Source organism: Hordeum vulgare, unplaced genomic scaffold, assembly GCF_904849725.1.
Source record: "Hordeum vulgare subsp. vulgare unplaced genomic scaffold, MorexV3_pseudomolecules_assembly, whole genome shotgun sequence".
NCBI lineage: Eukaryota > Viridiplantae > Streptophyta > Magnoliopsida > Poales > Poaceae > Hordeum > Hordeum vulgare.
This window is the reverse complement of record NW_025422530.1, coordinates 12,501-28,690: the sequence shown is the minus strand read 5'-3', so window position 1 is coordinate 28,690 and position 16,190 is coordinate 12,501. Positions and strand designations below refer to the sequence as shown.

Here is a 16,190-nt window from a genome sequence, read left to right as displayed (position 1 = left end):
ACTTTTTATCATAGTACTTTGATAAATTAAGCGGGCGAGCGGCGGGAATCGAACCCGTATCTTCTCCTTGGCAAGGAGATGTTTTACCATTGAACTACGCTCGCTACGGTATATATTTTATAGCGTATATCCGCTTGGGTCGACCGTCTATGTCTGGGTCGACCGTTTCATTTCATTTTCTATTCTATTATATTAGATATTAGAGTTTTCCTTTTTTTATTATCTGTCAATGAATATTCTAATGGGAATTTCATAATACTGAAAGAGAAGAGCTAGCAATTCGGAACGCAAATTGCGTTTTAATACGTCTCACTATTCGAATTTTTTAAATGGCCTTTATTATTTCTTTTTTATGGGGTTACTAAATATTAACCAAATTTAATTTAAGAAATGAGAGAATTCAGAATAGCTACGAGAAAGACTAGTCCAATCCATAATGATGTACCGGAAAATACAACATTTTTATTATTTGACCAACCATCAGGAGAAGCAAATACAAGGGGTACACTAATTACTAAGACTGAGGAAGTCGCAATTAATGCAAAAACAGCTAATTGGAAAGCAATAGTCATATTTCTAATCCTCCAAGCTACCATCAAATAAAGTTGACTACATATTTGATCCCTCACTTAACCAAAATTGTAAAAAAATACAAGAAGTAGGAGGGGTTTAATCATGAATCCATTGATTCTTCTCTTTAATTAAAATTTATTACTTAACCTCTTTTTTATTTGGATATGGGGGTGAGAGGAGGTTATTTAGTCTTTATTTCACAAGCGGGTATAGCGGATCCTGTATCCGTGTATACAGTATACAGAGATATATCGAAAAGGAACTTGTATCTGATATCTTTCTAGAGGTTAATAAATATTTTTATTTTTTATATGGCTATGTTCTATTTGTAGGAGTAAAATAAGGATTAGGCGGTGGAGAGATGGCTGAGTGGTTGATAGCTCCGGTCTTGAAAACCGGTATAGTTCTAGGAACTATCGAGGGTTCGAATCCCTCTCTCTCCTTTTGCTTATTGAATACGTTTGTTTCTTTCATTTTTTTTTATTCTGTCCCTTATCTTTCTTTCATAAAAAGGAATGAATGGCTCGGCTAGATAGAATAACCGAGCCAGAACAGAAAAAAAGTAGAACAGGTATAAATAAGAAAATCTTAGTTAAGAGGGTTCATGTAAAGAACAGGTTCCAAATCACGATCGATTCCCTTTTCAAAACCTGCTGCAGCAGCTCGGGCTCTTCCTGCATGCCATAAATGGCCCACAAAAAAGAAGAATCCTAGAACAAAATGAGAAGTTGATAACCAACTTCTAGGAGAGACATAATTAACTGCATTGATCTCGGTCGCTACGCCACCCACGGAATTTAAAGAGCCTAAAGGAGCGTGGGTCATATATTCTGCTGAGCGCCGTTCTTGCCAAGGTTGTATGTCTTTTTTCAACCTACTCAAGTCCAAACCGTTGGGGCCCCTTAGAGGTTCTAACCATGGAGCACGAAGGTCCCAAAAACGCATAGTTTCCCCTCCAAAGATAACCTCCCCAGTTGGGGAACGCATTAGATATTTCCCTAAACCTGTGGGTCCTTGAGCGGATCCCACATTAGCTCCAAGACGCTGGTCTCTAACTAGAAAAGTAAATGCTTGAGCTTGAGAAGCTTCTGGCCCGGTGGGTCCATAAAACTCACTCGGATAAGCTGTATTATTGAACCATACAAAACAACAAGCGATAAAACCAAAGACAGATAAAGCAGCTAAACTATAAGACAAGTAAGCTTCTCCAGACCATACAAATGCACGGCGAGCCCATGCGAAGGGTTTGGTTAAAATATGCCAAATTCCCCCAAATACACAAATAAAACCCAACCATACATGTCCACCAATTATATCTTCTAAATCATCTACACTAACAATCCACCCTTCTCCCCCAAAAGGAGATTTTAGTAAATAACCAAATATAACACTGGGACTAAGGGTCAAATTGGTAATTTTTCTTACATCTCCCCCCCCAGGGGCCCAGGTATCATATACACCGCCAAAATAAAGAGCCTTGAGTACTAGAAGAAAAGCACCTAGACCTAACAAAATTAAGTGAATACCCAAAATTGTAGTCATTTTATTTCTATCTTTCCAGACATAACCAAAGAATGGAAAAGATTCTTCAAGAGTCTCGGGTCCCAGAAGCGCGTGATAAATGCCACCGAAGCCTAAGACTGCGGAGGAAATTAGGTGAAGTACGCCAGATACAAAGTATGGAAAAGTATCTAGAACTTCCCCCCCTGGCCCTACTCCCCAACCTAGAGTAGCTAAGTGTGGAAGTAAAATCAACCCTTGTTCATACATGGGCTTTTCTGGTACGAAATGGGCCACTTCAAATAGGTTCATTGCTCCGGCCCAGAATACGATTAATCCGGCATGGGCTACGTGAGCTCCAAGTAGTTTACCGGACAAATTGATAAGTCTGGCATTCCCAGCCCACCAAGCAAAGCCGGTGGTTTCTTGGTCACGACCAGCTAAAACGAAAGTTCCATTAAAGAGCGTTTCCACGTGGTAGAACCTCCTCAGGGAATATAAGATTTTCATGAGGCTGATCCTGAGCTGCCATCCACGCACGAATACCCTCGTTTAAAAGAATATTTTTGGTGTAGAAAGTCTCGAATTCAGGATCTTCCGCTGCACGGATTTCCTGGGAAACAAAGTCATAGGCACGTAAGTTCAGAGCCAAGCCAACTACGCCAATAGCACTCATCCATAAACCGGTGACGGGTACAAATAGCATAAAGAAATGTAACCAACGTTTATTGGAAAAAGCAACACCAAAGATTTGGGACCAAAAGCGGTTAGCAGTGACCATTGAATAAGTTTCTTCAGCTTGAGTTGGGTTAAAAGCACGGAAGGTATTTGCACCATCACCGTCCTCAAATAGAGTGTTTTCTACGGTTGCTCCATGAATAGCGCATAGCAGAGCCGCGCCTAATACTCCGGCAACTCCCATCATATGAAATGGGTTCAACGTCCAATTATGAAATCCTTGGAAGAAAAGGATGAATCGAAATATCGCTGCTACGCCAAAACTCGGCGCAAAGAACCAACCAGATTGCCCCAGTGGATAAATAAGGAATACCGAAACAAAAACAGCAATTGGACCAGAGAATGAGATTGCATTATAAGGCCGCAATTGAACAGACCGAGCAAGTTCAAATTGGCGTAACATGAAACCTATTAGTGCAAAAGCCCCGTGGAGAGCTACAAAAGTCCATAGACCGCCTAATTGACACCAACGAGTAAAATCTCCTTGTGCTTCTGGCCCCCATAGTAGCAACAAAGAGTGTGCTAAACTATTGGCAGGGGTAGAAACTGCTGCGGTTAAGAAATTACAACCTTCCAAATAGGAACTTGCCAATCCATGGGTATACCAAGAAGTTACAAAAGTTGTCCCTGTAAACCAACCCCCTAAAGCGAAATAAGCACAAGGAAAGAGCAATAGGCCAGACCATCCTACAAAAACGAAACGGTCCCTTCGTAACCAGTCATCCATAGTATCAAATAGATCATTTTCTTCTTTAGGAACTCTACCAAGGGCTATAGTCATAGTGATCCTCCTATTCAATTACTTCAACCATTTCCGAGCACCTCATATCACTTTCCAAGGCATATGATAGTTTTATATCTGTGGACGATTTCTTTCTCGTTCAATGCCCTTTTTCAATGGTCTCGAAGAGAGAAATTTTCCATTTTTATCTATGGAGTCACAACCGAGGTCGTTGTAAATCCATGAATTTGATTCGATTTGTTTTTCTTATCTTATACTTATAGAAATAAACCTTTGAATTCAGCATTATTCCAAGACTCCTATTTCAAAGTCTATCTTTTAAGGGAAAAATGAAAATAAAAGTAACCCCTTTTTTCCCATTCCCTCTCTATTGCATGGGGGGAAGAACTAAAATGGAGGATTCTGAAAAAAAAAAGGACCTTCGAAATCAATTTTTATGTGTAGCGCAAAGGAGTTGCGATTTCTTCTTATTCCTATAGAACATCTAGTAACAAGAATATGAAATCGTAAATAGCGAAAAATTCTTGTCTTGCGCGGTCTAAGTCTAAGGAAATACGAAAAATTCGCTTATACAATTTCATCTACATCGAATTTATATATCAGAATAGCGGATAGAGGCATCATTCAAGGAGTCAGGTCTACTTACTTTATGCTTCTTTCCAATTTTATGGTGGATTTGATAAGAACCCTTTTTGCTTTCTTGATAAATAATCGACAAAAAAAAAAAAAGCGTTTTTTTATATATAGCTTGTTTTATTATAATTATAACAAGTCCTATATGGAAATGCCCGCTAAAGAGAAAATCTATTTGATTGTCTCTCGGTCAATATCGATTTTTACAAAGAAAAAACAAGAATTTTCTTCTTTTTTTTATTAACATTAAGAAAAAAGAATATAACTAAAATGGAATTGGCAATATAATTTTTATAGACTTTTGAAAGAAAAAAAGGGGTTTTTTGCAACCGTTATTTCTTATTTCTTGCCTATATCATATCACGGAAACCTTTCGCTTTGGAACGTGGAGAGATGGCTGAGTGGACTAAAGCGGCGGATTGCTAATCCGTTGTACAATTTTTTTGTACCGAGGGTTCGAATCCCTCTCTTTCCGCTCCCTTGGATCATTTGGGACTTTCAAACTGGAAAGAATTCTGACCCCCGGATTTTCTCATAGATAAATGTACGAAACAAATCCAATTTGTAAGAAAAAAAAAAAATTGAATTTTTACTCCTCGCGTCCAGGATTCCGTCCTGGATCATTAGATAAGAATCCAAAGATAAAGAGTGAAACAAAGAATATCACTACTGTATAAACAAAAAGTTTGAGAGTAAGCATTACATAATCTCCAAGATTTTTTTTTAAGGAATAGATTACCAGTTTTTCCTTACCACACGGATCCACTAGGATGGTTTTTTTTGATACCTAAAAATGCAAAAATGAATTCTGGAAAAAAATTGCAAGAATTCATTTATAATAAGAACTCTTATCAATAGCAAAAATAGGGTTAGGTGGTATTGAATAGGTATTGTGTAGGTACCTAAAGGTACCTGCTCAACCTAGGTGCAGGGGAGTAGAAAGGCTGATCCAAATTTATTGCTGTAGCTACCCATTCAATGTAGAATAATTTCAATTTTAGAATTGAGGGTTCATAATATAAAAATATAAAACTTCTCGGCTTTTACCCATTTTAATTTTTTTTTTTGGAATGAACACATCATTCAATTTGGCATACAGAGTACTAAAGATTTCATCGAAAACTTACAGCAGCTTGCCAAACAAAGGCTAATAGAAAAAAGAATAGAGGTATAACAGGCATAATATCCACGATTGGATTGAAAATAGCATAAGCTTCGGGCAATTTGGCAAAGAAAAAACTAGTAGGATAAAGAACAGAATTAAAACAGATACAGGTTAAACTAAGTATATTAGGCATAACAAGCATTTCATTCTTGTAGAGTAAATAATTGGATTTTGATTGAGTTATTTTTTTAAGGGAAAGAAGGAAAAGGCAGATTCAAAATCTTTTTTTCTTCGGACTTTCCCAAACACAAAATACCTCCTTGTATTCGCACTCTCAAATGAGAGTGGAATAAATTCGACTTTCATATAATATCTTAATAGAATTCCATGTAATGATCAATGCATTTTTTTGATTCTATATTATCTGCATGTGTAGAATACTAGCAAGAGAATATCTCTTCTTTATTTATGTAATTGAAATGGTATTGACGAATAACAAATAAACATAATAGTGTTTATTAGTGTCGCATAAAACCCGAAATGGGGCGTGGCCAAGTGGTAAGGCAGCGGGTTTTGGTCCCGTTACTCGGAGGTTCGAATCCTTCCGTCCCAGATTGTTTCTGATGAAACAAACGGTGAAATCATATAGTACTCCGTATGAGACAAAAGTTTATTAAAGAGAATAATGATATCTTATGTTTTCTCAGAAAACATAATAAAGTCTTAAGTCCAGTCAAATTGACTACCTTTATTTTCATGAAAAAAATGGGATCTAGCAGGCACATTCAGGATATGCCTCTACTATGATCACTTAATAATCACTTAATAATCACTTAATCATATTTTTTTCTTCCTTTTGGTCTTCGAGTCGAAGAAGTACCAAAAACAATTAACTACCAAAAACTTTCAATCTATTCATTGGAATAGTTTATTTAGTTATTATAGTTAATTGTTTTTGGTACGGAAAAAATATATTACTAATAGAATTCTAATTCTAGTAATTAAATGAATTAAACTTTTTTGGAGGTTGATAGTTTATTTATTGAGGAAGAGTCAATCCTTCTCTTCTCACTTCAAGATTGATCATCTCGAGCCATCCGTTGAGGGTGGAAATTTAATAATAAATAAGTTTTAAGCAAACTTGTTTAGTCGTCTTTTTCTATGTTTCATTCATATGATAGAATTCGAATATGGGTTTAAATAAATTGGATCTTGGCGGAGGCTTCCCGGATAAATACTTACTTTCTTTTATCCATATTGCTCCATAGATAGCAAGTTTTAATTTTAATTAGTATACAAAAAACAAAACCAATGACTATTCATGATTCCATCCATATTGGATCAATTTTCTATACCACTTTGCAATGAAAAGAGGAATGTTTGTTATGGTAAAACTTCGTTTAAAACGATGTGGTAGAAAGCAACGTGCGACTTGAAGGACATGATCGATTGTGGATTTTGCTATCCATCATTTTCCATAGTAATGAAAATGCTCTTGGCTCGACATAGCCTGTTCTATTCGTTCCGAACCAAATTTGCGCAGGGTTTAAGTAACATAGTACACGATGGAGCTCGAGAGGACAGAGTTTATTTTTTATCAAGGGAAAGAATCTAGGGTTAGTGAAAACTAATAAATTAGGCCAACTTTGTCAGTCTATCCTTAATATAGAAATAAATCGAAAGGTTAAAATACGAAGAAAGTCCAATAAAAGTATATCAGAATCAATCCCCCTTATTAGATTTCTATAGAAGAGATAAATGCTTTATCGAAGGAAATAAGAAAAAAGGGTATGTTGCTACTCTTTTGAAAGAAAAAAATAGGAATTCCCGAAGTAATGTCTAAACCCAAGGATTTCACAAATCAAAGATAAAGGATTCCAGAACAAGTAAACACAATTTTCAATTGTCTCAACAACAGAGTTGGATCAGAATAAGGAATAAAAGTCAATTCGTTCGAAATGAGACAAAGAAAAGAGTTTAAAGACGACTCAAAAATTTTTGAAGGATTTTGCCTTCGAAGTTTCTCAGGCAGAATTAGCCAACTTGAGTCATGAGTATAAATGAAATTTGTTTTTTCTGTAAGGAAATTAATGGACGTCATAGTCTAATTTCTATTATTATCGACAGAAATTCGAATCATTTTCTCGAGCCGTATGAGGAGAAAACCTCCTATACGTTTCTAGGGGGGGCGTTGTTTATCTACATCTATCCCAATAAGCTGTCTATCGAATCGTTGCAATTGATGTTCGATCTCGAAGAGAAGGAAGAGATCTTCGAAAAGTAGGTTTTTATGATCCGATAAAGAATCAAACTTGTTTAAATGTTCCAGCTATTCTCTATTTCCTTGAAAAGGGTGCTCAACCGACAAGAACTGTTTATGATATTTTAAGGAAGGCGGAATTCTTTAAAGAAAAAGAAAGAACTTTGAGTTAATTGAAGAACTAAATGAATAAAAAAGTAGGATAGGAGAAGATTATTAGTATTCCTCGTTGTCTAATTATTTAGACACAATTTACCTCTTTCTTAATCCTATTTGGATTTATATCGTGCCAATCCAACATAAGCCCCTATTTTATTTACTTTTTCTATCTAATTTGTTTTCTTACCATTGTATTTCCATTGACAAAGGTCTATTGAACAAATAGAATTTGTAGATAGATGGGTCTCTTTATCCTCACTCCATATTTAATTTTTCTGCTTACACTTCGCTCAAATGATAAGGGTGTTCCTCTTGCATGTATTCTCATACAATATAATATATATTTTTTTTAATAAAAATCGCTAAAAAAAGGAGAATTTGGCCATCGTGATTAGGGTCGCTCTTTTTTTTCACTTTAGTGGAATTTAACCGGACCTGTTCGTTTTGCCATTTGAGTGTTTTTCATGGTCGATAAAATCTTTCTTTTGATGTCTTGCTAGTTCAATGTTTTGACAGAAGCGCGCGGTGTAATTCCATTGATTTTTGGATTTCGATCGTATCTAAGATCCTTTTTTTATCTGGGTTGCTAACTCAATGGTAGAGTACTCGGCTTTTAAGTGCGACTATGATCTTTTACACATTTGGATGAAACAACAAATTCGTCCAGACTCTTGGTAGAGTCTAGAAGACCACGACTGATCCTCAAAGGTAATGAATGGAAAAAATAGCATGTCGTAATAAAATCAATCTTTTTTGAATGGAATCCAAAATTACGATTTTCTGGGTCTAGTGAATAAATGGATAGAGCCTGGCTCCAATTCTGGTAAAATAAAAAGCAACGAGCTTAACTTCCTAATTGGAAGGATTCCCCGCTCTAATTAGACGTTAAAAATAGATTAGTGCCGGATGTGGGGAAAGGTTGGGTTTTCCTATGAGTGGACCCTTTATTTTTTCTTTTTTTTTAGAAATCCTAATTATTCTTGATTATGGATTGAATAAGGGATGTTATGGATTGAATGTGTAAAAGAAGCAGTATATTGATAAAGAGGCTGTATTCCAAAGTCAAAAGAGCGATTGGCCTGCAAAAATAAAAAACTTGTTCTGTTCTTTTTTGTAATTTAGAACAAACATAAACTAATTCGGTAGAAAAGGAGCGGAAAAAGATCCGTGGATTAGACTCCCTTTCTTTCCAGGGTTTGTATTAAAAATGCAACACCCTGTTCTGACCATATTGCACTATGTATCATCATTCGATAAACCGAGAAATGCTTCTTCTCTCTGATTCAAGTAGAAATACAAATGGAAAAATTCGAAGGGTATTCAGAAAAACAGAAATCTCGTCAACAATACTTTGTCTACCCACTTCTCTTTCAGGAGTATATTTATGCATTTGCTCATGATTATGGATTAAACGGTTCTGAACCTGTGGAAATAGTTAGTTGGAATAACAAGAAATTTAGTTCACTACTTGTGAAACGTTTAATTATTCGAATGTATCAGCAGAATTTTTTGGATAACTCGGTTAATCATCCTAATCAAGATCGATTATTGGATTACAAAATTTTTTTTTATTCTGAGTTTTATTCTCAGATTCTATCTGAGGGGTTTGCGATTGTTGTGGAAATCCCATTCTCGCTACGGGAATTATCTTGTCCGAAAGAAAAAGAAATACCAAAGTTTCAGAATTTACGCTCTATTCATTCAATATTTCCCTTTTTAGAAGACAAATTTTTGCATTTGGATTATCTATCACATATAGAAATACCCTATCCTATCCATTTGGAAATCTTGGTTCAACTCCTTCAATACCGTATCCAAGATGTTCCATCTTTGCATTTATTGCGATTCTTTCTCAACTACTATTCGAATTGGAATAGTTTTATTACTTCAATGAAATCCATTCTTTTTTTTCAAAAAGAAAATAAAAGACTAGTTAAATTCCTATATAACTCTTATGTATCAGAATATGAATTTTTCTTGTTGTTTCTTCGTAAACAATCTTCTTGCTTACCATTAGCATATTCTGGAACTTTTCTGGAACGAATCCACTTTTCTAGGAAGATGGAACATTTTGGGATAATGTACCCTGGTTTTTCTCGGAAAACCTTATGGTTCTTTATGGATCCTCTTATACATTATGTTCGATATCAAGGAAAGGCAATTCTTGCATCAAAAGGCAGTTTTTTTTTGAAAAAGAAATGGAAATGCTACCTTATCAATTTCTGGCAATATTATTTCTTTTTTTGGACTCAGCCGCGAAGAATCCATATAAACCAATTAGCAAACTCTTGCTTCGATTTTATGGGATACCTTTCAAGTGTACCAAAAAGTCCTTTGTTGGTAAGGAATCAAATGCTGGAGAATTCATTTCTCATAGATACTCGAATGAAAAAATTCGATACCATAGTCCCCGCTACTCTCCTCATAGGATACTTATCAAAAGCTCAATTTTGTACTGGATCGGGGCATCCTATTAGTAAACCCATTTGGACGGATTTATCAGATTGGGATATTCTTGATCGATTTGGTCGGATATGTAGAAATCTTTTTCATTATCATAGTGGATCTTCGAAAAAACGGACTTTGTATCGACTAAAGTATATACTTCGACTTTCATGCGCTAGAACTTTAGCTCGTAAACATAAAAGCACGGTACGAACTTTTATGCAACGATTGGGTTCGGCATTTTTAGAAGAATTTTTTACGGAAGAAGAGCAAGTTTTTTCTTTGATGTTCACCAAAACAACTCTTTTTTCTTTCAGTGGATCACACACTGAGCGTATTTGGTATTTGGATATTATAGGTATCAATGACCTGGTCAACCCTCTTAATTAATCATTAGACAAAACTAATAAACAGGAAAGGGTTGATAAATGATCAAGAAAAAACTTTCATATTTTTCATTCTGAAATGTTCCTTTTATTATAATAAAGAGTAGGTGAATCAACTTACTAATTAAAAAATTAGTAGAACTTCCTCTTTGGAATAGAATATTGGCTATTTCTACATAGGGAAAGTCGTGTGCAATGAAAAATGCAAGCACGATTTGGGGAGGGATTTTTCTCTATTGTAACAAGGAAGAATTATCTACTCCATCCGACTAGTTCCGGGTTCGAGTCCCGGGCAACCCATATAGAAAAGACCCATCAAAGTTTTTAACTTTTACTCACTTCATTTACAAATACAAAATTATTGGTTTGGTTAATTTATTTATATGGATAGCCAATCTTTGGGCTGACTTGGTTGACATTGGTATATAGTCTATGTTATACTGTTAAATAACAAGCCTTCTATTATCTATATTCTAGTTAATACGTGTGCTTGGGAGTCCTTGCAATTTGAATAAACCAAGATCTTACCATGACTGCAATTTTAGAGAGACGCGAAAGTACAAGCCTGTGGGGTCGCTTCTGCAACTGGATAACTAGCACTGAAAATCGTCTTTACATCGGATGGTTCGGTGTTTTGATGATCCCTACCTTATTGACCGCAACTTCTGTATTTATTATCGCCTTCATCGCTGCCCCTCCAGTAGATATTGATGGTATTCGCGAGCCTGTTTCTGGTTCTTTACTTTATGGAAACAATATTATCTCTGGTGCTATTATTCCTACTTCTGCGGCGATCGGATTGCACTTTTACCCAATTTGGGAAGCTGCATCTGTTGATGAGTGGTTATACAATGGTGGTCCTTATGAGCTAATTGTTCTACACTTCTTACTTGGTGTAGCTTGTTATATGGGTCGTGAGTGGGAACTTAGTTTCCGTCTGGGTATGCGTCCTTGGATTGCTGTTGCATATTCAGCTCCTGTTGCAGCTGCTACTGCTGTTTTCTTGATTTACCCTATTGGTCAAGGAAGCTTTTCTGATGGTATGCCTTTAGGAATCTCTGGTACTTTCAACTTTATGATTGTATTCCAGGCAGAGCACAACATCCTTATGCATCCATTCCACATGTTAGGTGTAGCTGGTGTATTCGGCGGTTCCCTATTCAGTGCTATGCATGGTTCCTTGGTAACCTCTAGTTTGATCAGGGAAACTACTGAAAATGAATCTGCTAATGAGGGTTACAAATTTGGTCAAGAGGAAGAGACTTATAATATTGTGGCTGCTCATGGTTATTTTGGCCGATTAATCTTCCAATATGCTAGTTTCAACAACTCTCGTTCTTTACACTTCTTCTTGGCTGCTTGGCCTGTAGTAGGAATCTGGTTCACTGCTTTAGGTATTAGTACTATGGCTTTCAACCTAAATGGTTTCAATTTCAACCAATCTGTAGTTGATAGTCAAGGTCGCGTTATTAATACTTGGGCTGATATCATCAACCGTGCTAACCTTGGTATGGAAGTAATGCACGAACGTAATGCTCACAACTTCCCTCTAGACTTAGCTGCTGTTGAAGTTCCAGCTATTAATGGATAAGGTTTTTCTGCTAACATATAAGAATTTTTGAAGAAAGAAAAGACAAAAATACCCAATATCTTGTTCTAGCAAGATATTGGGTATTTTGAATCTTTTTTTTCTTCTTAATCTTTCTATTCAGAATTCAGTTAACGACGAGATTTAGTATCCTTTCTTGCATTTTCATAACTCGTAAAATGCCGAGTAGGCACGAATTCTCCCAATTTGCGACCTACCATAGGATTTGTTATGTAAATAGGTATATGTTCCTTTCCATTATGAATCGCAATTGTATGGCCAACCATTGTGGGTAGAATGCTAGATGCCCGGGACCACGTTACTATTGTTTCTTTCTCCTCCTTCATATTGACCTTTTCTATCTTTGCCAATAAATGATGAGCTACAAAAGGATTCGTTTTTTTTCGTGTCACAGCTGATTACTCCTTTTTTCCTTTTTAAAGAGTGGCATTCTATGTCCAATATCTCGATCGAAGTACGGAGGTCAGAATAAATAGAATAATGATCAACGGAAAAAAGAAAAAAATCCTTTAGCTGGATAAGGGGCGGATGTAGCCAAGTGGATCAAGGCAGTGGATTGTGAATCCACCATGCGCGGGTTCAATTCCCGTCGTTCGCCCATCGCATTATTGCAAATTCCAAAAATGCAATTTTCCATATTCCTAGTTACGTATTTACTTACGGCGACGAAGAATAAAACTATCGCTATATTTTTTCCTTTTCCTAGTTCTTCTTCCAAGCGCAGGATAACCCCAAGGGGTTGTGGGTTTTTTTCTACCAATGGGAGCTTTCCCTTCACCGCCCCCATGGGGGTGGTCCACAGGGTTCATAACTACCCCTCTTACTACGGGGCGTTTACCTAGCCAACACTTAGATCCGGCTCTACCCAAACTTTTTTGGTTCACCCCAACATTACCCACTTGTCCGACTGTTGCTAAGCAATTTTGGGATACTAAACGGACCTCCCCAGATGGTAATCTTAAAGTGGCCGATTTACCCTCTTTTGCAATGAGTTTCGCTACAGCACCTGCTGCTCTAGCTAATTGCCCACCCCTTCCACGTGTGATTTCTATGTTATGCATGGCCGTGCCTAAGGGCATATCGGTTGAAGTAGATTCTTCTTTTCTCTCAAAAAACCCCTTCCCAAACTGTACAAGCTTCTTCCAAAGCATACGGCTTTCTAGATGTATATGACGATCTCTAGACAGATGGATCTTATATGAATCATATGATGAAGTACCACATGAGTGGATATATAGGAAAGGAATCCAAATCTGCCGAATCGCTCATGTTATGATCTTCTACATCCTAGGTCTCTGCGTTCCGTCATCTGGCTTATGTTCTTCATGTAGCATTCAGATCGAATGACTCTATGAAATTACGTCGATACTTCCACATATTATGGGTAACGTAGGAGACATCCCTATTTTCCCCCGGGGGTCTTAATTACCACTGCTTAGCTTTCAATTTGCCTCTGACCATCAAATTAAATGTGAATAACCCGTCCTCCTCTCTTTGAAACAAGGGGCGCTTCCGGTTCTGTGCGTGCTTCAAACAATTTTGTCTTCTCCATATTACCATATCTCTAGAGTCAATAATTTTCTATGAGGAACTACTGAACTCAATCACTTGCTGCCGTTACTCAACAGTTTTCTGTTGAGGTCTATCCCGTAGAGGTAGTCAAATTGGATCAGTGATCGATTTCTAGGTTTCGTCGTAAACCTAATTGGTTACTTCCAATTACGTAAATCAATAGTTCAAACCGCACTCAAAGGTAGGGCATTTCCCATTGATATAGGAACTTTTGTACCAGAAACAATAGTATCTCCAATTATAGCCCCTCTGGGATGTAAAATATATCTCTTCTCACCATCCCCATAGTGTATGAGACAAATGTATGCATTTCGATTAGGGTCGTATTCTATGGTTACGATTCTACCAGATATGTCTTTTTGATTCCGTCGAAAATCTATTTTACGGTATAGGCGCTTATGACCTCCCCCTCTATGCCTTGCGGTAATGATTCCTCTGGAATTACGACCTTTACCACAACGGTGCCGTCCATGGATCAAATTATTTCGTGGATTGGATTTCACTTGCCTGTCTACGGTTCCCTTGCGTGTGCTCGGGATAGGTGTTTTGTATAAATGTTTCGCCGTATTATTAAGTATTCTCCTTTAGTTTTTTTCTCTATCTAGAAGTGGAATAGAATAACCCGGTTGAAGGGTAATGATCATACGTCTGTAATGCATTGTATGGCCCAGAATAGGTCCTATTCTTCTACCTTTTCCAGGTAGTCGATGGCTATTCACAGCTACCACCTTAACACCAAAGAAGAGTTCGACCCAATGCTTTATTTCTGTCTTAGTGAATCCCGATTCGACATTAAAAGTATATTGATTCTTTCCCAATAAACGAAGACTTTTTTCTGTAAATACTGCGTATTTGATTCCATCCATAAATCGACTTTCCCTCCTATGCTCTGAGTTCCAGTATCGATAAGAATTCGAGTTCTTATTGTTCTTATGTTATGGTATGAATATACCATACCAATTCGTTATGTATGGATGATGGATGAGATTCCATGGATAGAGAGCCAGTTCCAATAGACTTATGGAATGTTCCCGTTCGTGTGCATCCAGCAGGAATTGAACCCGCAAATTTACCAATTATGAGTTGGGCGCTTTAACCATTCAGCCATGGATGCTTAACAGGGATCATCGTACATCGTAAATAACCAATTTTCATATAGAAAGACATATCATAGAAAAATGAAATCGAAAATATTCCGAGATGGCAAATATTCGGAGATGACTATGAAAACACCTCTCTGGATCCTCGAATTGAAAGAGAGATTGAGAGGGATCAAGAATCCTAATTCTCGCTATTTGGAATGGATCCAATTCTATTGAGTCTGACTCATAGTGATCATTTCTCTTTAGCAAAGAATGACCTTGGTTATCAAAGGATTGAACAACCGGGATCCATTTCCTTATGATACCTAGTTGGCATTGATAACAAGGATCTAATGAATTATGAGTTTAATAGATCCTCTTTAGCAGAAAGACGTATATTCCTTGCTCATTATCAGACAATCACTTATTCCCAAACCTCGTGTGGGACTAATCGTTTTCATTTACCATCTCATGGAAAACCCTTTTCGTTCCGCTTAGCCCTATCGGGTATTTTAGTGATAGGTTCTATAGGAACTGGACGATCCTATTTGGTCAAATACCTAACGAAAAATTACGATTTTCCTTTCATTAAGGTACGAGGGCTTCTTATTCCACAAGAACGAAAGCACCTTTTCATTCTTTCATATACTAGGGGTTTTTACTTGGAAAAGACAATGTTCCATACTAAAGGATTCGGGTCCATAACCACGAGTTCCAGTGCACTAGATCTTGTAGCACTTAGCAACGAGGCCCTATCCATTAGTATTCCACATAAGAAATCCATTCTAGAAAAAAATACAATTAGATTAGCTCTTCATAGACAAACTTGGGGTTTGCGAGCCAAGGTAAGATCGGCTCGGGATCATGGGACCCTTTTCTATCAGATAGGAGGGGCTCTTGTACAAAATAGACTTACTAAGTAATAACCCCATAGAATCTATCTATATAAAGATAAAGAGGCAATCGTGTCAGGAAGCGGGTTTTTCTTTGGCCAAAAGGTACTTCGAACTTGGAACGAGCATGAAGAGATTAACGAGACTTCTTTCTCTTTTGAGTTTTTCTGGCGGACCTGCCGCGCAAGATCTTTGGTCTTCCCCTGGAACCGATGAAAAAAAGTGGATCGCTTCTTATGTACTCGCTCAGAATGATTCTTCTCTATCTATAGTTCATGGCCTATTAGAAGTAGAAGGTGCTCTGGTGCAATCCTTACCGACAGAAAAAGATTGCAGTCAGGTTGATAATAGTCGAGTGACATTACTTCGTCGGTCCGAACTAAGGAATCTGTTATAAATGTTTTGAAATGGATATTGTTCTCTCTTTGATCAGGGATTGCTATATGAAAAGAAGTGGAGTTTGAAAAAGGGAACGGAATGCTCAAACCGGAAC

The 16,190-nt window shown here is 37.0% G+C and overlaps 4 protein-coding genes and 3 non-coding genes across 7 annotated transcripts; 4 read left to right on the top strand and 3 right to left on the bottom strand.

The window, feature by feature from the left end:
- Positions 1-33: 33 nt before the first annotated feature.
- On the bottom strand, positions 34-104 carry TRNAG-GCC. The gene has a single exon. It is a non-coding gene; the product is annotated as a tRNA-Gly (tRNA).
- An 824-nt stretch (positions 105-928) lies between these two features.
- TRNAS-UGA lies at positions 929-1,016 on the top strand. Its single transcript has one exon. It is a non-coding gene; the product is annotated as a tRNA-Ser (tRNA).
- Positions 1,017-2,400: 1,384 nt separating this feature from the next.
- On the bottom strand, positions 2,401-3,596 carry LOC123419077 (photosystem II D2 protein). Its single transcript, XM_045107127.1, has one exon. The coding sequence runs from the start codon at positions 3,590-3,592 to the stop codon at positions 2,531-2,533; it is 1,062 nt and encodes a 353-aa protein (XP_044963062.1). The 5' UTR covers positions 3,593-3,596; the 3' UTR covers positions 2,401-2,530.
- A 977-nt stretch (positions 3,597-4,573) lies between these two features.
- Positions 4,574-4,661, top strand: TRNAS-GCU. Its single transcript has one exon. It is a non-coding gene; the product is annotated as a tRNA-Ser (tRNA).
- Positions 4,662-9,009: 4,348 nt separating this feature from the next.
- On the top strand, positions 9,010-10,638 carry LOC123419075 (maturase K). The gene has a single exon (XM_045107125.1). The coding sequence runs from the start codon at positions 9,010-9,012 to the stop codon at positions 10,543-10,545; it is 1,536 nt and encodes a 511-aa protein (XP_044963060.1). The 3' UTR covers positions 10,546-10,638.
- A 343-nt stretch (positions 10,639-10,981) lies between these two features.
- On the top strand, positions 10,982-12,168 carry LOC123419078 (photosystem II protein D1). Its single transcript, XM_045107128.1, has one exon. It carries the CDS (start codon positions 11,071-11,073, stop codon positions 12,130-12,132), a length of 1,062 nt encoding a protein of 353 aa, XP_044963063.1. The 5' UTR covers positions 10,982-11,070; the 3' UTR covers positions 12,133-12,168.
- Positions 12,169-12,236: 68 nt separating this feature from the next.
- On the bottom strand, positions 12,237-14,830 carry LOC123419071 (50S ribosomal protein L2, chloroplastic). Its single transcript, XM_045107120.1, has 3 exons — positions 14,796-14,830; positions 13,898-14,304; positions 12,237-13,234 (listed from the first exon to the last, which is right to left on the bottom strand). Exons 1-3 carry the CDS (start codon positions 14,828-14,830, stop codon positions 12,804-12,806), a joined length of 873 nt encoding a protein of 290 aa, XP_044963055.1. The 3' UTR covers positions 12,237-12,803.
- Between the last annotated feature and the right edge of the window lie 1,360 nt (positions 14,831-16,190).

Coding starts and splice junctions, on each gene's coding strand:
- LOC123419078 (XM_045107128.1), top strand. CDS start 11,071: ATGACTGCAATTTTAGAGAGACGCGAAAGTACAAGCCTGTGGGGTCGC.
- LOC123419077 (XM_045107127.1), bottom strand. CDS start 3,592: ATGACTATAGCCCTTGGTAGAGTTCCTAAAGAAGAAAATGATCTATTT.
- LOC123419075 (XM_045107125.1), top strand. CDS start 9,010: ATGGAAAAATTCGAAGGGTATTCAGAAAAACAGAAATCTCGTCAACAA.
- LOC123419071 (XM_045107120.1), bottom strand. CDS start 14,830: ATGGCTGAATGGTTAAAGCGCCCAACTCATAATTG. Junction 14,305..14,795: donor AAGCGCCCAACTCATAATTG/GTAAATTTGCGG, acceptor AAAAAACTAAAG/GAGAATACTTAATAATACGG. Junction 13,235..13,897: donor GGGAAATGCCCTACCTTTGA/GTGCGGTTTGAA, acceptor AATCTACTTCAA/CCGATATGCCCTTAGGCACG.